This window comes from Vicia villosa, linkage group LG5, assembly GCF_029867415.1.
Source record: "Vicia villosa cultivar HV-30 ecotype Madison, WI linkage group LG5, Vvil1.0, whole genome shotgun sequence".
Classification (NCBI taxonomy): domain Eukaryota; kingdom Viridiplantae; phylum Streptophyta; class Magnoliopsida; order Fabales; family Fabaceae; genus Vicia; species Vicia villosa.
The window spans coordinates 44,031,225-44,055,013 of record NC_081184.1 but is presented as its reverse complement, the minus strand read 5'-3'; the positions used below and the strand labels follow the sequence as shown (position 1 = coordinate 44,055,013).

Here is a 23,789-nt window from a genome sequence, read left to right as displayed (position 1 = left end):
ATGCACATGATATGAGGTGGTATCTTAGGTCAAAAATTGGGGTATGACACTCCCCGGAGTACACAAATCTCCATCAAAGACATCATCCCAACTGGATGGGACGATCTTATCGAGTATCTCTCTCAGCCAACAGAGGTACCTCAGCCTGGGCTCTCATCTCCAACAAAGCATCTTGCTCATCCTGAAGAATCAATAGCCTGTCTCGTCACCAAAGAAGTCAACGCTGTGGAAGACGAAGAAGAAAATTGCAACTGGGGCAACTGGATATTCCCCACTCACAACAATGGATTGAACAACTGGGAAGCTGAAGATGTTATCTCCTTTGATCAGGAGTAAATGCAATTTCCTGTTTTCGTTGCTTATATGTTCAAAAATAAAAATGGTTCCTGTACTATCGAACCATGAACTTAAAAGCCAGGTGCCTTGCCCGAAGCACACTGGTTCTTTTTATAAGGGTTTGTCATACCATGATCATATGTTCATTCAATAAAATCATGGGACGTTTGCATATTCAAATTTTACGATCCTTTTCTTTACTTTATTCGTTTTCAAATAGCTATGTGTTCTTACACACACCCACATAATAAATTCAGATTCACATTCACTCTGGATCCTGTTGATAACGATTCTGCTATTGCCAGTCATGACTTTGAAAATCCGATCTACCAAACTGAGGACGAAAGTGAGGAAGATTGTAAAGTACCTAGGGAACTTGCAAGGCTATTAGAACAAGAAGAAAGGACTATACATCCGCATGAAGAGCCAACTGAGGTTATCAACCTGGGCAGTGACGAAAAAAAGAAAGAAGTCAAGAAAGGGGCTGATTTAGAAGACAGTGTCAAGCAAAGACTAATTCAAATGTTACAAGACTACGTCGAGATATTCGCTTGGTCCTATGAAGATATGCCTGGTCTCGACACAGATATTGTGGTCCATCGCCTGCCAATCAAAGAAGGTAGCACTCCAGTTAAGCAGAAACTGCGAAGAAGTAGGCCCGACATGTCCAAGAAGATTAAAGACGAGGTTGAGAAGCAATTCAACGCTGGTTTCCTAAAAGTTGTGACTTGCTTGTGTGTGTAGACAATACTGCACAATGCAAGGTATTTTCCTTTGTGGACGGATTCTCATGTTACAATCAGATCAAGATGGCGCTAGAAGACATGGAAAAGACAACCTTCACAACGCCTTGGGGAACCTTTTGTTACAAAGTAATGCCCTTTGGTTTAAAGAATGCAGGAGCAACGTATCAGCGTGCAATGGTAGCTCTGTTCCATGATATGATTCATCAGGAAATAGAGGTTTATGTGGATGATATGATTGCAAAGTCCAACACCGAAGAAGAACATTTGGGTCATCTGCACAAGCTGTTTGACAGACTCAAGAAGTACAAGTTGCGACTGAATCCGAACAAGTGTACCTTTGGAGTAAGATCCGGTAAACTCTTAGGTTTCATTGTCAGCAGCAAGGGTATTGAATTCGATCCTGCCAAGGTCAAAGCCATTCAAGAAATGCCCATACCCCGTACTGAGAAACAAGTCAGAGGATTCTTGGGACGTCTGAACTACATCACCAGATTTATTGCCCATATGACTACTACTTGTGTGCCAATCTTCAAATTGTTGAAGAAAGATCAAGTAGAAAGATGGAACAACAAATGCCAATTAGCCTTTGATAAGATCAAAGAATATCTTCAAAAACCACCAATCTTGTTACCACCAGTGGAAGGAAGACCTCTGATAATGTACCTAACAGTGTTAGAAGATTCAATAGGGTGTGTACTAGGGCAACATGACGAGTCTGGCCGAAAAGAGCATGCAATTTACTCTCTTAGCAAAAAGTTTACCGATTGTGAAATAAGATACTCACTGCTCGAGAAAACTTGCTATGCCTTGGCATGGGCGGCTCACCGACTAAGACAGTATATGCTAAACCATACCACTTTGCTGATCTCCAAAATGGATCCTATCAAATATGTGTTCGAAAAACCTGCTCTCTCTGGAAGAATAGCAAGATGGCAAATGATCTTAACAGAGTATGACATCCAGTACACTTTGCAAAAGGCGATAAAAGGAAGTGTAGTAGCTGATCATCTAGCTCATCAAGCAGTGGATGATTATCAAGCATTAAACTTTGATTTCCCAAATGAAGATATTATACTAGTTACTGACTACGAACAACCAGGACCAGCGGAAGGACCCGAGCCAGGATCCCGATGGACTATGGTTTTTGATGGAGCCTCTAATGCGCTTGGCAATGGCATCGGAGCTGTGATCATTTCTCCTGCAGGAGGACATACACCATTCTCTGCCAGATTATGTTTCAACTGCACTAACAATATAGCCGAGTATGAAGCATGTATTCTGGGTCTCAAAGCTGCAATCGATCTGAGAATCAAGTTCCTGGAGAATGGGACACAAAGCACCCGAATCTAATTCCTTACAAAGAACATGTGCTGAGTTTGATTCCTTACTTTGAAGAAATCACTTTTGAACATATCCCGCGAGAAGAAAATCAACTGGCTGATGCTTTAGCTACCATGTCGTCTATATTCAAAGTCAGGTTGGACAATGAGGCGCCTATGATCACCATTCATAGACAGGATGAACCAGCCTATTGCAACGAGATCAATACCGAAGGAGTGGAAGAAAAACCAGGTTCCATGAAGTAAAAAGATATCTCGAAGCCCAGGAATATCCTGAAGGGGCATCCATTAATGATAGAAAGTTTCTAAGAAGATTTGCTGCCAAATTCTTTCTATGTAATGGAATCCTGTACAAGCGCAACCATGACTCGACTTTGCTTCGTTGTGTGAACAAGAAGGAAGCGGAACAGATTACGGAAGATATACACGATGGTGCCTTTGGTACTCATTCAAGTGGATATACAATGGCTAAAAAAATCTTAAGAGCAGGTTATTATTGGTCTACCATGGAGACAGACTACCATCATCACTCCAGAACTTGTCACAAATGCCAAATATATGCCGACAAAGTGCATATACCTCCAGCCCATTAAACGTTCTGACGGCTCCTTGGCCTTTTGCAATGTGGGGTATTGATATGATTGAGAAATCAAGCCTACTGCCTCCAACGGACATCGTTTTATCCTGGTCGCTATTGACTACTTCACAAAATGGGTAGAGGCAGCCTCGTTTGCTTCAGTCACCAAAAATGTTGTGGCCCGGTTTATTAGGCACAATCGCATTTGTCGGTATGGTGTCCCTGAAAGGATCATCACAGACAATGGCACGAATTTAGACAACAGGATGATTACCAAAATCTGCACGCAGTTCCAGATCAAACATCATAATTCATCCCCATATCGACCAAAGATGAATGGCGCGGTGGAAGCTGCCAACAAGAACATCAAGAAGATCATACAGAAGATGACAGTAACCTACAAAGACTGGCATGAGATGTTACCTTTTGCTCTTCATGGTTATCGCACTTCAACACGTACCTCAATAGGGGCAACTCCATTCTCCTTAGTCTATGGTATGGAGGCAGTTCTTCCAATTGAAATTCAGATTCCTTCCCTAAGGATTATGAAAGAAGCCGATCTACACGAAGACGATTGGATTTAGACTCTGTTGGACCAGATAAACTTGATTGATGAGAAGAGGCTTACGGCCATTTGTCACGGTCAGTTGTACCAGAAACGTATGATCAAAGCTTTCAACAGAAAAGTCAAAAGTCAGTCATATCAAACCGGTGATTTGGTTGTCAAACGTATCATCTTACCACAGGGTGATCCCAGGGGCAAGTGGACTCCCACTTATGAGGGACCATTTGTAATCAAGAATGTATTCTCCGGCGGAGCCATGTTGCTTACCACTATGGATGGCGAGGATTTTCCATACCCTGTAAACGCGGACATAATGAAAAAATACTTCGCTTAAAGAAAAGAAAAGCTCGCTAAGTTGAAAACCCGAAAGGGCGACTTAGGCAAAAATGGGCGTCTCGGTGGATTGAAAACCTGAAAGGGCGATCCAGGCAAAAATTAGAGACTAAAATATAATTATTCCGGTAGGCTGGAAACCTAAAAAGGCGGCCTAGGAAAAAGTTAGGGAATAAAGCGTACGACTATGTCCCGTTTGGCTACCTACTCACATTCAAGATTCAACGCGTCAAGGACCAAAAGGCACCAATCAGTCCGATCATCTTCTTCCAACAAGTGAGGGATGAGATACTCAAAGACAGATTGGCAATAGCAGAGTTGAAACTTGACTGGATTGTTTTCACATAGCTATTTTCCTTTATAAGTATTTCTCAAAGTTTTATGATAACTTCCTACTACTAGGAATTTTGTCTCCTTGTACTAATTAGCCTATTATGGCTCTCTTTCAAATCAATATAGTTCATGCTCAAAATCAATGTTTTCAATTTTTCTGTTTTGAATGTGTAAACGTCCCAATGATGATTTTGAATAAACATATTCATTTGAATATGATTGATGTTTATAAGAAAAACAGGAATAGCATTCAGGTAATGTCCTAATCATCTGGACATCATCTCGAAACCAGCAACATGGGAATATCCCCCACAGAGCAATCTTCAAGGAGTTATCTCCGGATAAGCAAGGCCCAATTAATTCCCTGACAGAGTGTTTCATCACCGACACTGGGTACGGGCATCAGAAGAAACGCTTCCCCTACAGAGACACATTTCTCAGCATAATCCTCGATGAGATTTTCCTCTCCAACAAAATGATTCAAAAAGCCTTATCTCAAAGCTTGGATAGATATTACATCGGACAATTACTCCTCGTTCCCCAGCAAGGCTGTTCAAGATCACTATCCCCAGAAGGTGTGATTCTCCACATCAAGGTTTGATCAAATAATGCATCGGAGAATTACACATGTCTCTTATTTTCAGTCAGGATGCATCAATATTAGAACCTTCAAGTTACCTTCATCCCTAAGCGGTAGTCAAAGATCTCTCAACAGAGCATCCTGGTCCGTAAGGAAGTCTCCCCAGCTGAGTATACTCGAACAAGATAGCAAAGATCATCAACGGTCATAATGCCATCGTTTCCGAAATAACAAGCAGGGATTTATTTTCCCAACCAGAAGTTTGATACGCTCTAAACTGCATAAATCATGTCAGTACATCATACGCCATATGCATATTCATACATAGCATTTAATGTTACATGACAAACGCATACATAACATGCACGGTTCTCATTTAGTTTTAGAATCTCAGCATATACATTACATGCATCATGACATTGCATGTCACTAACTTGGTTTTTTTTTCAGGTGGACGAATATCCTCAGCAAGTTATCCTCAATCACATGCAATATTCTCCCGGGATCTGTCTGGACGAGCATTCCTCTCAGATTTAATCAAACCAAAGATTCACTCTGAAGAGCTCTCTCTTTCCAAATCACTTATCAACTCTAAACAAGCAAAGCAGGTACGGTCTAATGGTGACTCATTCTGACATTTCCAAGCTATACCACAGTCGAATAAACAACTTCAAATCCTTCAGATCTAAGTCGATACCTTGGACGGTTCCTTAATGATCTACCTTCAGATCTAAGTCGATACCTTGGACGGTTCCTTAATGATCTACCTTCAGATCTAAGTCGATACCTTGGACGGTTCCTTAATGATCTACCTTCAGATCTAAGTCGATACCTTGGACGGTTCCTTAATGATCTACCTTCAGATCTAAGTCGATACCTCAGACGGTTCTTTAAAGCAATCAATCTTCAAGATCTAAAAGCGGACACCTCGGACGGTTCTGTAACGATCAACATTCAAAATCTAAAGCGGAAACTTTGGACAGTTCTGTAACGATCAACCTCCAAGATTTAAAGCGGTAACCTCGAAAGGTCCCGTAACGGTCAACGCAGAGGTTCAAATCCTTCATCAAGATATAATCAATGGATTCATTCTGATGAACAAACTATCAACACAATTACTAGATGGCATCTGAAAGCCCATCTCAAGTAATGTTTTGATCCGCCAACGACATTTCTCAAGCCACATTCAATGCAAATTCCAGCATCACTTCTGGGGAAGGTAAGTGCAAATTTTCAGGGCATCTAAATATTCAATCACCTTCTACTTTCAGATTCCAATCGGTCTCTTCAGGTTTAAGAAGATTGAATAGGGGCAACTGTTATACCCTAAAATTTGCCCGCATCTTTTTTCAAAGAGAAGGCAACAGACTTCTGTCTAAAAATTGGGAGTTTTATATAATCTTGGATTTTGTTTCATAAATATCCTGATTTTATGAATACTCAGTTTTTTTAGAATATTTTTTATATGGTATTTTGGTTCGCTGTTGAATTTATTCTTGCACAGACACCGAATACTGTTTATCACTTCACACACTGTTTATTTGAGATTTATTTTCAGATAAATAATACTGACGCAATTGGTACAAAATTAAATTTTGCAGGTGCAGAGTCTGGGGTTTCAGATCATACTGGTAACAATTAAGTTATTATTGTTTTTTTGTTTCCCACTAATGTTTATACTATATTCTTTTTCAAAAATATCTTTCTTTCTTTTCAAATCTCTTTCTTTCAAATCAAATCCTAACTTTATTCTATACATCTTTCTTTTCAAACCCTACCATATTTCTTTTTTTTCAAATCCTACTATCATTCAAATTTTCCTTTTACGGTACCACTCCATTCCCCAACGTCTCTCTCTCTTTTCACTGTATAGATACCCCTCATTTTTTCCGTAAATTCTCACATCAAATTTCGCTCATCTCCCAAATTTCTATCATACTATCTCCTAATCATTTCCTCATCTCCCCCGGCAAAAAATGGCAAAGTGGGTGGATACGTTTCTTCTTGTGGTCATCACTGTTTTTGTGGTGATCATGTCCTTTTTCTGTCTGCATAGTTCTGAAAAATGCGGACTTGGGATGTTTACACTCCCGTACATATATATTCTATTGTTTATAGCATGGATTTTTAATCGTCATACTTAAAGTTTGTCGTATCTTTCGCTTTCAAATAATGTACCGTTCATTATATTTGTCGTACTGTTCGCTATATTTTTATGTAATATTTGTACTGTCAGTATTAAATGTTATACTATCTGTTGTACCGTCGTTTAATTATCGAGATAATATTATGTGTGTTTATTGCTAGTTAAATATTTATTTCTGTGCATTAAATCCTTTTCAATTTTATTATAGGTATTTTCGTTCGCGTACAGTATATTTTATTTATTTATTATGTTTATGTTTTTATAACAACTCATGTAAATAATTTTTCACCATTAACACAACAAAAACAAAAAGAAAAAATTAACTTTAACTGTTAAGTTTTCCCTTTAACTGCTATGATAATACCCGGACAGCCAATTAACAGTCAAACCCGCTGACAGCACGATACTCCGTGTTTGTACCATCAGTCAAATCAATCTTTTGCATTTCAAATTTCCAATATTTTTGTTCTAGAAGTCTTCTGATAATCACATGATCAGCAGACGCTCAACACTGCACAAAAATCAGGTACGCCTAACTGTCTCCTACACAAACAGTCCCTAACTAGGGTTTTTGCTTTTTTTCAGGAGAACAAGTTTTTGAGACCTCAAAATGGATTTCATTGATCTCCATATGTCTCAAAGTACCACCAGAAAAATTTTAAAACTTCGATTCGCTCGGACGCACATTCAACAGCTCAAACAGTCAACAGACGACCAGTTTGACCGAAAAGTCAACAGACAATCAAAAATGCAATTTTTTGTCAACATCCACATTTTGTCAAAAGATTCATCATTTGATCAATGGTTGATCATAATTCATCAAGAAAAGTTCAGAAATCGACAAAACTCTAAGTTTCAAAATTAGGGTTTTCTCCTAAAAAGTCAACTGAACTTTGACAGGCCATAACTCTCTCCTCGTTCATCCGAAAAATTCCAACCAAAGCTCATTTTGAAGGAAATTCAATTATCTTTCAAATGAAATTGGTCCCATGGTCATTGGATTTACCATTTGGAAAATATGAGCCAAGACATTACAAGTCATTTTCAAAGTCAACAAAAAGCAGTTTTTTTGTCAAAGCCCATAACATCAAGATAACTTCTCCAAATGCAAAAAAGCTCCCAGAGTAGCTTGTAGAGGACATCTTGAGGTTTCTAAAAAGTACAAGAACTCCTTCATATGATCAAAATTGAGGGAGTTATGCCTTGTTGAAGTTGCCAATTTTTTTGGGAAAAGGCATGAAACCAACATTGATCAAATTCGTTTTTTTTTCCAAAAGGGCCCAAGCATTTGTGATCCAAACATGTTCCGAAGGATTTTTAAGGCCACCCACGACCAACCTTAGGCCCATGACATTTTTATTTCTTTTTTTATTTAATTTTACTTCATTTAAAGTTAAATTAAAAAAGAAATGATCCAAGACAATTATCCAAGGTTTTGTCTCTAGCATGAGTCATTAAGATTGATTCAAATTATGGGGCAGAGATGTACAGAAGACCTATGACAAGAGGGGTGAAGAAAATTGAAGCCATGGCCAAGATTTTCAAAGTTTTTATTCATAAAAAATTCAAAGATTCAAAAGCACTCAAGTATGGAAGAAAGGCATGGTTGCTTAAGTTCTCAGCATTCAATATTGCCTATAAGTAGCTTGAGTCCATCAGCATCAAACACACACGAATTCAGAGCCAATATTATACTTGTATCACACTTGAAATTTTCAAAGAAATTTAAATTTCGAATTCTGAGTTTAAGCTAATTTCAAGTACAAATTAACATCCAAACATGTTCCTCAAGTAATTCTGAAACTATCCCAATCCTTTCCAATAATCAAAACGCCCTGAATCATCCATTAAAGCCTACGGTTTGTTCAAACAAAAACTTACAAAAATACGATTGCACATGCATATTTAACACGATGTAATCATATATTTAAGTTTGTTTTGATGTTCTGATCGTTTCTGGAAACTTAATTGGTGTTTGGACACCTGTACGAGCAATTACCATTTTAGGGTTCTTGCGCTCAAAATTAGGGATTTACGATTTAGGCAAAAATGTAGGTTCTAAGTGGTACTATTAAACTCGTATGAACCAGACGAATCGAACCATGACCTCGCGCCAAATTTCTTTTGTGTCTAACCCCTATTCGTGTTGCACAGGTGTAAAAGATTGAAGCTTTTTACAGCTCCCTGTAAATGAGCGGTGTAAATAGCTTTTCTGAGGAAGAAGATGAGACGTGGCCCCCTCCCATTGGCCAGAGGGCGCACACATTTTATTTTTTTTAAAATCTCTGATCTGGTGCTTTGCAGGTTATGTTTGTGCCATACGCCTTCGCTCCAGTCACCATCAGATTCATCTGGTCACTCAATCCAACGCACATGACATGCCAGTCCATACCATGGACTCCCCCTTCAACCACACATGACCATTGATTTTATATTTTCCATTTTATTTAATTTTCTTTGCAAAATTATTTAAAAATAGTTTAAAAAATCAAAAAAAAAATATAAAAAATATTTTTAGGTTGATAAAGTATTGTATTATTTTGACACAAAAATATTATATTTTTCTTCATAATTAAAATATTATGTTTAATTAATTAGATAATACTTATATGTTTATCTTTTAATTATATCTAACCTATCAAAAATAAAAATAAAATATTTTTTTTATTAAATTAAGTTTACATATGATGAACTAATTTTGTACATAATTAGAATATTTTTATCTTTAAGTTTAATTTATGTGTATAATTATTTGTATAATTATATGTTAATTAACTTAAGAATCTCCAAAACAATTTCAAAAATCACAAAAAATTAATTTTATTTTAAAATTAATTAACAAACAATTTGGACATTTTTTAGACTTAATTTTTAGGTTTAAATTTTATTTCTAATTCTTGACCTTTTAATTAAATTAGTTATGCCTTAATTTTAATTAAAATCAACCATCCAAAAATCCAAAAATATTTTCCCTTTATCTTATTGCGATTTAAATTCACAGATAAGTGTATAGGTTGTCAAATTCATGTAAATAGCGTAGTTTACATTTCTCGCACAATCGATGTAATAACGTAGATTTACTTTCCGCATTTTACATTCCTGCACTTTAATTCCTGTACATATAAAACTGCGTGTACGTCAAGAATAAGAACTGAAGCGCTAGATCACTAATCTCAAAGATAACATATCTGAAAACAAAACACAATCACACCTGCACCTCTTAGGGTAATCCCTCTATTACTCTTTTCAAAATCAATCTTACTGTATCAAATACAAATTTCTGTCTGTATCTAGTCAAGAAAAAAATATCTAAAAGAATAGAAAAGAACCTTATAAACTTAGGGTATACCTCTTAATTGCTTGCCCAATCAAAAAAACAAAAGCTTTTACACATCACTGTTTTTTTTCAAAACAAACTTTCAAAAGACTACACTTTGTATATATCCAAACAAGGATCATTACGAAGTTAAAAATCTTTTTTTCAAACCATCAAAATATCTTTCGAAAGATAAACACTTTGTATACATCCGCACAAGGATCATTACAAAGTTGATTCTTTACAAAATGTTTAAAACCACATACAAGCATTTCAAGCAAAACAAACGATTCAAACAAGTGAGCTAAGCAATTAAGAGCCCATGGATAACCATGGATACAAAGGGTGCTAACACCTTCCCTTTGTATAACCTACCCCCGAACCCAAAATCTATTTAAGGTCTTTTTCTGTTTCTTTTATAAACCTTTCTTTAATTGGATAAAATAAAAGTCGGTGGCGACTCTCTGATTTTCACAACTCAAAAAATAAAAAGAAGAGTCAGTTCGCATCCCATAAAAAACCGAGGCGACAGTGTGTCCGGAGCATTTGGAGCATCTCTCAAAGTAATCGTCTCAATCTTGAGCAAATGTTGCAACACCTGAGCATAGGTCATAGGAATCGGATCAATCTTTCTGTGAGGCTTAGTCCTGGGAGGATAGCGATCATTATTGGAACGTCGTCCATGCTGATGCTGTTGTTGTTGCTGCGGCACTGGAATCATGACAGCATTAACCTGTGAATTATTTCTTCCTGAACCCCTTCTTCCATATATAGCATCCGCATTCCCTTCCTTCCTTCTGGCATAACCCTTAGCTTGCTTGTTACCACCAGCAGAATTAGAAGAAGTTCCCAACTGAATTTTCCCCATCTTTAGACCCATCTCAACACGTTCACCATATCTCACCATTTTAGAAAAGTTGGCTGAAGCACTACAAGCCAAGTAATAGTGTCCAGACAAAGAACTGGTGAACATATCGATCATTTCATGCTCAGTCATCGGTGGCTGAACTCTTGCAGCCAACTCGCGCCATTTTTGAGCGTATTCCTTGAAAAATTCTTTAGACCCCTGAACCAAACTCTGCAACTGAGTCCTATTGGATGCCATGTCAACATTGTACTGATAATGCTTAATGAAAGCCTCCACAAGATCTCTCCAAGAATGAATGTGAGTACGCTCGAGTTGCACATACCACTCCAAGGAAGCCCCAGCAAGACTATCTTGGAAGAAGTGCATTAGAAATCCCTCATCCTCAGAATATACGGACATCTTCCGATAATATGCCTTAACATGAGTCATAGGGCAAGTCGCCCCATTGTATTTGTCAAAAGATGGAACTTTGAATTTTGGTGGAATCCTCACACCAGGAACCAACCCCAAGTCATTGATATCCATGCCTAACACCCCATTGTCTTCAACAGCCCTGAGACGTTCCTCAATCAGACGATACCTTTCAACTTCATCATGCGCACCCTCAGCACTATGCCTTGATACCTAATCAAAGTTCTCAACATTGAAATCCAAATTACCACGGTTCTGATTATCTCTCCGTCCCAACAGACGAGATGGAGGTGGAGGTGGAAACCCGTGATGCTGATTGAAAGGATTATAGTGCCCTCCCACGTGATCAAACTCATTCAGATCATGGTGATCGTCAATCCTGCCAGACACATTGTCAAACAGCCCCGGATGTCCTCCATTCTCAACCCTTCTAGAGTTCTTGACAAGAACCCGCAAGTCATCATGCCCTTTGGTCACATTAGTCAATGCTTCCATAAACTGCGCCATCTGCACATTCCTCTGCTCCGTCAGTTGAGCTCTCATTTCCGCCATTTGTTCCTGAATCTGTTCTATCTGCCTTCTCTGATTGTTCCTAGTCGGATACGGGTGATTAGCCGTCTTAGAACACCTTCTGATAGCAAAACAACGAGACATAAGATATAAGACCTGCAATACCTGCAAATATATGACATGTATGATATATGAATGATATGAATGAAATGTTTGTCAATTTTCAGGTATCCAAGAGTTCATCCCACTTTCAGATAGGACATAGAAACCCTGATACCGAATATACTTGAACAGCAATCCACATCCACATGTACGAGAATAGTTCAGCAAACTTAGCATACTTCATTCAAACATAACTGCGAATTTGAGTTCATACAAACAAGACACATAACCGTGTCACAAAGTGCTCATAAGACATATAAAAGAAATCCAGAATATCAAAATGCGACCTCATCCAACAATCCTGGATATGGGTGTCAAACATCAAGAATAAACAGCAAATCGACATCATGGACCAAACAGATCCACTCCACAGCAACACTAGGATCGCCTGGTAACAGAATAAGCTCCTCCATCTCCTCTCCGTTGGGCTCGAAGTCTTGCCAATTCTTCTTCAAGTCGAGCAGACTTGGCCTTCTCTTCCGCTAGCTGTTTATCTGAATCCCGCTTCTGCCTCTTGAGACTATTCTCTAATCTTTGTAACTGTAGACACTCTTGCTGCTTATGGCGCAAATCTTCTTTTAGCAACTCATAAGGACTCCTCTGGACACTCGCTTGACTTGAGCTTGCACCTTCGACTTGCTTGAGCTGGTGCATCAACCTCATCTTTGCCTCTCTCTCTTCAAAGAACTTCAAGTTGGTCTCTTGCTCTCTTTCGTGCAACCTGTAGTTAGTAACCAAAGCATCCTTGTAAAGTTCTATTGGCACAAATTCTGATAGAATCAAAGGAGGTTGCTTTTGAAGTGGTGCGACTTTGTCATATGGCAGCAACAAGTTTCCGACCCGCTTTTCAATCCATTTAACATACGGTGTCAGAGCAAGCGATTCTTTCTTCCCTAAATGGACTCCATAATGCTTACGGATTTTCTTCCAAGCCACAATTATCCTCTTAATTTTTCTGGATCCGACCTCTTCTCAAAATAGATTGTCTCTGCTACAAAATGATCCGCTGGCTTGTCTTTCAAGGTATACCCCAATTGACGCAAAGATACAACGGGATTGTAATTGATGCAACCTCTAGTACAAACCAAAGGAACATTATCAAACTCACCGCACCCAACTATCACCTCAGAAATGTCGATCCGGTACTTTTGCCACTGAATATCATATGAAGTAAGTGACATAATCCTGTGGGTCCACTTGAGTGTCTCCCTTGTCTTCACAAAAGGTCCTTTGCTGGGCAACAAAGAGAGGAACCAGATGAACAACAATTGAAGGCAACAAGTGATAGCACCGCCACCTTTCTCATATCGGGAATGAACGACATAATAAGTATCGGCCAACAATGTAGGAATAGGATTCTTTCCCATGAAGATGTGTACCGCGGCCGAGTCTACAAAATTGGGAACATCCGGGAACATCACAATCCCATAAGTGGCCACAGCAAGCAATGCATTGTACGCGTTCCAATTCTATTTCTCAAATTCTTCTCTAGCTTTTCTCACCAAGAACTTCAAAGAGAACCCCGAGACACCTCCATTCGACTTCCAATTATCAGATACTTCTTTTATGCTCAAATAAAGAGCAGCAACGATCAACTTGAAATTCACTTCTTTGGGAATGTCGATGAATGGCACTTCGTCTCTTATCTTGAGATTAAGAATGATAGAGTACTCTTCCAATGTCGGAGCCAACTGGTAATCCTGGAACGTGAAACACCTCATCTCAGGATCATAGAATTGCATCAAAGTTTGCAAAGCAGGAGTATCAACCACGGTTTCCAACAGAGTCAAAATATTCCCATAATTGTCTGTGAAATTCTTCAAGCAGAAAGCGGTCATTAACGAACTCAAACCCTCTAATGCGGTCAACGGCTCTCGGAAGAAGCTGTAGGTGTGCGTATGTCTCTTTGCTTCCTTGACAGTATCAATGGGAGTGTCCATCTTTAACCTGAGTGAACTCTTGAATGTCCCTGAAAAATATGACATGCAAATGCTTGTTATACTTTTTTTTTGCGTTTCTTTTGGAAATAAATATGCTATGACGCAAAGTGGTGGGACTTAGTGCCGCCCACCGGGCATTCTGGACAGCCCGTAACACACATAATACAAAGCCAAAGGTTCGGCCCCAAATGGTGCACCACACGGAACAAGGAATATCAATCCACGGAACCAAAGCCCATAGTCAATAACACACTGGAATAGAACACAGATTACCACTCGAACAAGAACCATAGTACCCCACGAACAGGAACCAATAGTACACTTGAACGAGAACAGCAGTAACCCACGAACGAGAACAGCGGTCACCAACAATGTACCTGTTATATGATCATTGATTCCAGCCCCACTCACGGGTAAAATCTAGGCCAAGGTAAGGTCATGAAACGCAGTATACGGTCCGCCCGAAGGTAAGCATCATCACAGCGCGGATGCGGGTGACGATAATACCTCCGTTTGAAACAACTACTCTGCTCGTGGTCACATAATCCATCCCGAGACATACACCTCGAGACAAACCATGCTCCCACTATATCCTAGGGTTCCTATGGTTCACACATAGCCTGGGTATTGGGCCTTTTACCTCTTGAAACACCCACCCAACTGACAGAGATCCAGCCAGTCCAGAATATGATGCAGAAAAGTAAAAGCGCGCATAGAATGCAATGAAAACAGGTAAATATGCAAAGCAATAAAACACCCAAAGATAAACACACAAGCGCTAGGATTGAATCGCTAAGTCAGGACCCGCAATAGGTCGAGACGTCCCCAGCAGAGTCGCCAGCTGTCGCTACCGCGAAAATTAACAGAGTCGCCACTAACATATTTATCCTAAAAAGGAATAGAATGCCAGTAAACCACAAAACAAAACAACGGTCTCATGACCGGAGAAGAGGGTAAGGGAGTCCGTTACGCGAGGGGAAGGTGTTAGCACCCCTCGCGCCCATCGTACTCGATGGTATCCACGCCTGTGTCTAAAATTATGGGTGTGTAAGAAAACTGCGCTAATCTGGACTAAAATGCATGCAAAATGTAGGGAAAAGAAAGGATTGTGCTCGCACGGGCCCTACCCCACTGCCTACGTATCCTTTTTGAGGAATCAGAGGTACCGTAGCTCGGCTAACTAATTTCTGTTTGTTTTGTGTTTTTTAGGTGAACGAGTTTCATTCGCACTCCGCTGCTCGACCTTTGGAGACTTATGCTGGGGAATGGAGCGGAAGTAACAAGCTCTTAAGAAAAGAAAATCAAAGAGTGTGGTTTGTGTTTTAAAGAATGCATGAGGAAAACCTAAGCTAAGAGGGAAAGCTTGCTACCTAATCTATTCTACAAAGGGTACAAGTCTAAACTAAACTAGCAACCTACGGGGAAGAAGGGAAGGCAAACAAGTATATCACACAAACGAGCTCCGCTCGTGAAGCAAACAAACCAATGGTACTGACCGAATGGTAAAAAAGCGGTCCCGCCATAGCCAAGGGGAGCAACTCAACCCAAGTCAACCAAGCATTAGACCTCGCAAAAACGGATCCCTCTCAGCAACCAAGCCGTCACGAATCGTAAAGGAAAACGGTGCATGCGTACACCGAGCATCAACGTCGAGCGACGCGAGCTATAGGAAAGGAGGGGGTCCGACTACATGAACCCTTTTCCTGACATACTCGATAACAAGATCTTATGCAGGTTCAGAAGCGAGAAACGCGTAGCGTGCGCATACCGAACGGACTCGATGGGACTAGGCGGGGGTTAATTACTAACCATTTCCGCATGACTTCCATGAGGACTTAACGGAGTGCCATATAGGACTTATTACACCGTGACTCCCTGCCGCAAAGCACAAATGTAAACACGCCAACAAAAACAGAGCCTCTTTCGAGGGCTTGGCCAGATGCATGTCTAAGTCCTACTTCTCATGTTAAAGGATGATGCGAGAAAGCGATAAAGTGCGAGCGAAATAAAATGAAACGGAATCAATACCAAACGGACGATGATCCGTAAACTAAAGCGAAGAGAGTGAGTAAACTAGGATCCCGCGAGCGAGCTATCAAAGCAAAAGCAAATAGTCAGCACACCGATTAGCCATGAAAGCACACAAAGGTCGACATTTGCGTCGAGCATAATCCCAATACACCTGCAAGAGGAACAAGCAAACCAAATAAGAAGATATAAAGTAATAGAGACGTGTCTCCCAGAAATGAGAACACGAAATGAGCGAATGAAATCATGTCCCGCAAATAAAGCGGAACACTCACATAACAAGCATCGATCACTGACCGTCCAAAAGCCTTGAACACTAGCACACAAGTTAGAGATAACAAGCATCGCAATCGGAATTGCGTTATTGCTATGAACCAAAAGAAACGGGCAAGTAATGTAAACATGAAATGGACGATAAAACATCAAAGAGAAATCAAACATGAATCATCTACAAATTAATGAAAACCAAGCATCTAGCTGGATAGTGCATCTCATAAGCTTTCCGACAATATAAAGAACGTGCAAATCGGAGTTACGAGTAAAAAGTTACGAAAGATTGAAATTAGGAAAGAAAAGGAAGAAAAGCAACTAAGAGAACCGGTTCCCCTATATGGGAACCCGGGTTCCAGCACACAATCACACACGGGAACCGGTTCCCCCAGACTGGGAACCGGGTTCCAGGGCATTCTGCCCAAGTCACGAACCAAACAAAATACAGCAAGAACCGGTTCCCCCAAACTGGGAACCGGGTTCCAGGGCATTCTGCCCAAGTCACAAACCAAACAAAACACAGCAGGAACCGGTTCCCCCAAACTGGGAACCGGGTTCCAGAACCCCCTGCCAGCTTTCAAACACACATCAAACTACCAAGAACCGGTTCCTCCAGACTGGGAACCGGGTTCCTGGGCACGGTGCCAGGTCCAAAACTGCCTTAGATTGAGTAGGAACCGGTTCCTCCATCCTGGGAACCGGGTTCCACTGTATGAAAACCAATTTTTATCATTCTTAAAAGCTTGGGAGCCATTCCCACTCAATCTAAACCAAAGCCAAATCCAATATACCAGGAAAATCCATCAAGATTGTATGTAATGCATAGTAAAACACATGTTGAAACAAGGCACAAATATTGACACAAAGCGCGTTACAAGCGACAAGTAGACAAGCCAACAAACACTAAGCACCAAATCAACAAAGCCAAGCATGTATCAATTCTGCAATTAAACACCATGCAACATCCTATGGAATGAGAGCCATGAGTTCACCAATCAAATGAACCTAATGCCAACGATTATGCTAAGTGCGACGCGTCAATCACGTTCGACATTCAAACATCATCACCAATGATCATATTAATGCAACAAAGGCCACAAGAATTAACACATGCACAAGTTATCATGTTATATAACAAGCTTAAATCATGACCTAAACATTTAATAAGGCAATTATCAAGCAAAAAGTTGTCACATGCATTTATACAAACACTTTGAGTGCGTCGCAAGTAACATACATGCACATTAACAATTATGCACATAAAATTACCAAAAATTCATGGATCAAAGGCTATAATGTCACAACTCATCAACAACGATCATTAATCACATGCAACAATTATTAGATCTCATCAAATCACTATCAATTCTATCAATCCACATGCAAATTCATCGATCAATCATCATCATTCAACATTAATCAACAACACAATATGAATCTAAATTCGAATTCACATAATGATCAAAAATTAAGCACTTAATTCAAGATCCGAAGGCTTACCGGATGGAGATCTAAATCGACGTGCGAACACGAACACGACATGTATGCGAACACAAAAATCAAATCCCACGGGGAGAGGAGAGTGGCGCGCAAGATCAAGGAGAGGGATAGGAAGTTCGAACTTGAAACCTTGATCTTCAATCCATGTTGTTCTTGATTCTTGAAGAAAACTAATGAGTATTGATGAAAGTTTTAAAGAATTTAAGGTTTTGATCCAAGAAAATTGAGAGAGAATTGAGAGAAAGTGTTTTTGATATTTTGGGTGAAGTAGAAGTTATGAGAGTCCTCCCCAATTTGTGAAGAGAAAAAAGTTTACATATTGTCAACGCGAAATGTCCAAGTTGCCCTCGGTGCGTCTTATTTTGGCTTGTTTTCAAGGAAGCTCGGTTCGGCTATAAATTCCGGAACGAAACCAATGCCATAGTGAAGATGACCAAATTCTTGACTCATCGCCGCGAGAATCGTCTCAATCCGATAAGCGATGAAGAAATTACGCGCGTTTGAATGACGAGAAACGTCGGTTCATCTAGTGCGACTGTGCAGAATTTTGTGCGCACCGCTCAAAGAACTCGATAAAAGTCCATCTTCGGCTCGAAATCTGAACAAGCATGTGTGACGAAGAATCAAAGCTAACGAAATTTCTGAGAAAACTCCGCCGGAATGGACTTCATACGACAAAAATCGAAGGAGTTATGAATTTTCAAACTTGGTGCGACACACTCGAAAACACATTTTTTTACCGAAACAACGCGGCGATCCTTAAAATGCTGGGAGTTTTCAGTGCATAATTGGCTTTCGGTCCGAACATATGAAATCTTGGTAATGATGGTACGGAACTCTAGTTAAATTTTCAAGCGAATCCGACGAGCCGATTGTGAGATATGAATTTTCTGAGGTCCGAAACCCTACATTCATCACTATATTTCACTGCGAAACCTCAAGTAATTTGCAAATCTGGCAACCTTCCTCAAAGAATTAGCTTGCGAGCCGAACACGAAAGTTGTAGATACTGTCGAAACGATTGGGGTTACGTAGGAACTTAGCTCATATCACCTTCCAAATAAGACTTGTGAAATTTCTCATATTTCCACTGTTTAAACCATTCTTCACACCTTATCTTCTTAAACCCATGAAAACTCTTTATTATTTTTCTTCAATTTTTGAATGACGAAATAAACGTCATCATTAACTTATAGCTCAAATAATGAGGGCAAATTTTGGGGTGCAACATTCTGCACTGTTATTTGTATTCCTACCTTGTTTGTTTTACAATGTCAGATCAGATGTCAAAACATCCTTATATGACATCTGAGTCTGTTGTCATACCAGAATTTCACAAATAAAAGAAAAGGTGTATGTGCAAATTTGAGAAAAACAATTTCTATGGATTTTATGGGTTTTTTAGTTGTTACCATTTTTCGAAAAAAGATAAACAATAAACAAATGGGAAGCAAAAATTGCTTTTTATTAATGATTTGAAACGAAGCCCTACATAAGCTCACTTTTGTCTTGAGCAGAATAAAAGGAATTATTTTAAACAACTCGACACATTACTCTTTCACCTTGGGCAGAGCGAAAGGTTTTTTTAAAAGACAGAAAATTACTTAGACTCATGAACAACAGAAGAGATGCTGACGGAAGTCCGGTTGGAATTGTCCTCTCTACGCGTCACAAAGCTTGAACACTCTAGAACATCTTCAATGATAGCAGCTATGTCTTGTTTATCTGGGATGATGTAGCTAGCACTTCGAAAATTCTCGTGCAGAGTTTTGCTGTAGCTTCCATACTCAGGTTCTTTTCCTTTTGATTTCTGGGATGTGAATCCTAGACTACTTTTGTTCTTGTTGGTGGGAATTTCAATAACTTGCCCCCAACCTTCATAAGATCCTTGGGTAACCACTTATTGGGCTTCTTTCCAAGATGAAATAGACGCACCAGCTTTCATTCTGTATTCAAGATTAACAATTTCCGAAGCTTGGAATTGAGCTTCAAATTCTTCAATACTGGGGATAGAAGACAACTGACTTACGAACATAGTTTGTTCTCCATGAACAGTAATCAACCTGTCTTTCATAGCAAACTTCAGTATTTCGGGGAGAGTGGAGGTGACAGCTCCAACACTATGGATCCAGGGTCTTCCCAACAAATAGCTGTAAGCGGGGTAGATATCCATTATCTGAAAAGTAATTTCAAAATCATGAGGTCCGATGCGGATAGGAAGATCAATCTCTCCAATCACATTGCGTTTTGAACCATCAAAAGCTTTCACAACAATCCCATTCATCCTTATAGTTGCCTCTTGATAGGATAGTCTTTTTAAGGTGCTCTAGGCATGACATTCAAGGATGAACTAGTATCAACTAGCACATTTTTCAGTGTATCTTCTCCATATTTCATGGAGATGTGTAGGGGATGATTGTGCTCCAGTCCTTCCGGGGAAAGTTCTTCTTTACTAAAGTTCAATACATTGTTAACGGTGATGTTGGAAACAACATTAACAAACTGCTCGAGGGTTGCATCTTGATCAAAGTAGGCTTGCTTCAGAACTTTCATTTGTGCATTTCGGTGAGCTTTTGAATTTACCAGTAAGGCCAATATGGATATCTTTCATTATTTCTGAAGGAGCTGGTCAACTACCTTGTAGTCACTCTTCTTAATTAGATCTAGGAATTCTTCTGCATCATAATCTTTAGTTTCAAAGACAGGCTCCATAATAACAGGCTCCTTCCTAGGCACATCCTTCTGAGGAGGGATTTGTACAGACAAATTACTTCTTGGCTTAGGAGGAATTGGTGCAAACAAACAACCGCTTCGAGTTCTATGTCTTACATCAGCAATGTTCACAACAGTCGACTCAGGTCCAGGATTAACTCCTTCTTCCCCTGTTATGATGGTAGCACCATATTTCCTAGGAACAGTAGTACTTGAGTTGTAAGGAAATGGCTTTGGCATTTGAATTGTGAGGGGAATGGCATCCATGTTTTGACTATCATAAGATATCTCCACAACTTCAGGGACCGGGAACTCAGCAGTCACCATATTAATGTCATCGTCTCTTTCATAGGTGATGTGGAGAGTCCTCTCATCCAACATCTTTTGAATTTCTCTTCTAACTTGACGACAGCCACAAGGATTTATAGAACATATCCTACAGGCATTATGATCATGTCGAAAGAAAGCCAATCACCATAGCCTTATGTGCACTACAACCAATGGTTCTCTGATGAAACAGATATCCCATACTTGGTATCTTCAAGGGCATCCATGCATCATGTTAATAAAATGAGTTTCTTCACTTCTTCTTTTCCTTGATATACTGATGATTCCTCTGTTCAATAGTTTCTGAAGGTCATTGATCATAGTTTCACATTCTTGAATGGAGCTTTAACAAATTGAGCAAGCATTGTAATCGTGAGGAGGAAAACAGTTAAGTCCATAGAATACATTGTGCATATGTACTAAAGATCGAGTTGATTCACGAACATCATACACACGCTCATAGTCAGATTGAGTATTATAGCATTGACAGTCCTATGGTTGGTTAGTTGATTAACTTAAACATTAGGATTGACATCCTTGAAGGTGAGCATATTGCTTCGGACCAGTTTCTGTACTTCACTCATGAGAGGATAACAATTTTCCACAGTATGACCAGAAGCATTCTTGTGAAAACCACAGCGAGCATCCGCCTTGTACCAAAATGATGGATTAGCAGGAGGAGGAGGATCCCTAAGTTGAACTAAATTCTTCTGAAGTAACATAGGAAGCAATTCCGTATAAGTCATCGGAATATGAACAAAAGGCAGATATTTCCTTTGTTGATTTTGTTGAGGAGCCTGTTGTCGAGGCTGTTGAAGCTGAGGCTTCTGCACATTCTGAGGCGGAGCTTGGCTAATAACTGGAGTTACAACAGCAATCTGTTGTGGTTGGTACCGTCTTTTTCTTGAGATGGCACTCACAATTTCTTCCTTTTTCTTGGCAAACTTACTACCAAATCTTTTGACGCCACCACTTGATAGTGATGAAATGGCTTCTTTGATGAAGTGACCTTCTCGGATACCTTCTTCAAGTCGCATCCCCATGTTTCCCATTTCAGTAAAGTCGTTGGGAGCACTGGCTGCCATCTTCTCATAATAAAATGTGCTTAGTGTCTTAAGGAACACTTTGGTCATTTCTTTTTCTTCCATTGGTGGAATAATTTGAGCAACTAGTTCACGCCATCTTTGCGCGTACTCTTTGAAAGATTCTTTTTCTCTTTGGGACATAGCACGAAGTTGATCTCTGTCCGGTGCCATATTAATGTTGTATTTGTTATGTCTGATGAAGGCTTTTCCTAGGTCATGGAGAGTACGGATGTGAGTACTATTAAAACCCATGTACCATTTCAAAGCAGCTCCAGATAAGCTATCTTGAAAGTAATGAATCATCAAGCGTTGATCTTCCGTGTGCATGGACATTTTCCTTACATACATGATCAGATGACTTTGAAGACAAGAATTCCCTTTGTACTTCTCCAACTCTGGGAGTCTGAACTTGGCCGGAACTCTGACATTCGGAACCAAGCATAAATCATTTACTTCTTTTCCAAATAGATCTTTTCCTCTAAGGGATTTGATCTCTTTTTGCATTTCCATAAATTGGTCTTCAAATTCTTCTAATCTACCCATACCTTCAGAAGGAGCACCATGGAAAATTTGTTCATTTTGGACAGGGATAACATTCATTGTAGTAGGCGCAGTGGTCATGATAGCCTGAGGAATTGTTGTCTGTGGAACAGGAATCTGTTGTCCAGCCAATTGGAAATCCATCTCTATCCCATATGGTCTAGTGGTCGTAGGATTTGTCACATGAAAGGCAGGAATTTGAGCAGTCTCTATCTCAGAGATCACAGCAGTCTGAGCTTGGGTTGATGGCTGATTATGAGCAGCCACCAAGTCTTGAACCATAGAAGTTAATCTTTCAATACCGGAGCGTAGGACAACAACTTCTTCTTGCCACTCTTGATCATCAACTACACCGTCTTCCATTCTTTGACGATTGGCGCGAGTATTATATCGGTGCGTCAGCTTGACTTTTTGAGGAGAGAAGGAAGAATGAGTAAGAGTCTGTCTTAGAGGTGAGTGTGAGTGTGAATGATGCATGCAATGTAAAAGACTCGTTTAATTTTAAAATACATCACATTATCTTTCAAGGATTTATTTAAGAGTTTTGTAAATGTAAACACTATATAGTAACTTGAAAAAGAAATTTCATTCATTAATAATAAAGGGACAAGGCAACCTTCGTACATATAAGGGTCATCGAAGTACCATTTCTTTTGATAGCATACAATGGGACAAGGGACAACCAAGTCATAAACTACTTTCAAGAGTTACAAGGTAGAAACAAACAAAGAAACTAGTAAGATCCAAGAGTGATCATCAAAGCTTAGTGAGAAATATCCATATCATCTTGAGTCTTCTTCTTATTTAGCTTGACCTCTTCTAGCTTCTCAACAATACTCTTCCATGCAACTTCTTTTGGAGAGAGAGCTTCTTCATTTTGCTTCCTTTTCTTTTCTCTTTCATATTTGGCAATAGTAGACTCCTTAGATATGAGCCAAGTGTCTTGAAGGAATAGTTGATCATTCTTTTCTTTCAGCACATCTTCATAGGATTCTTCTTACATTCCTAATTCAGCATCAGAATACTCAAACTTCTTCTTCCAATGGTCTCTTGATTTCTTCATTTTCCTTAGAGCTTCTTGGAGACTTTCAATTGTTAAGGGAACTAAAATGGGTAAGATATACTCCCCAATTGGAGGTACAAATGTTCCAGGGAGAATAGGTA

At 39.5% G+C, this 23,789-nt stretch overlaps 1 protein-coding gene across 1 annotated transcript; it reads right to left on the bottom strand.

Annotated features, from left to right (window-relative positions):
- Window positions 1–21,515: 21,515 nt before the first annotated feature.
- On the bottom strand, window positions 21,516–22,988 carry LOC131604585 (uncharacterized). The gene has a single exon (XM_058877019.1). The coding sequence runs from the start codon at window positions 22,986–22,988 to the stop codon at window positions 21,516–21,518; it is 1,473 nt and encodes a 490-aa protein (XP_058733002.1).
- Between the last annotated feature and the right edge of the window lie 801 nt (window positions 22,989–23,789).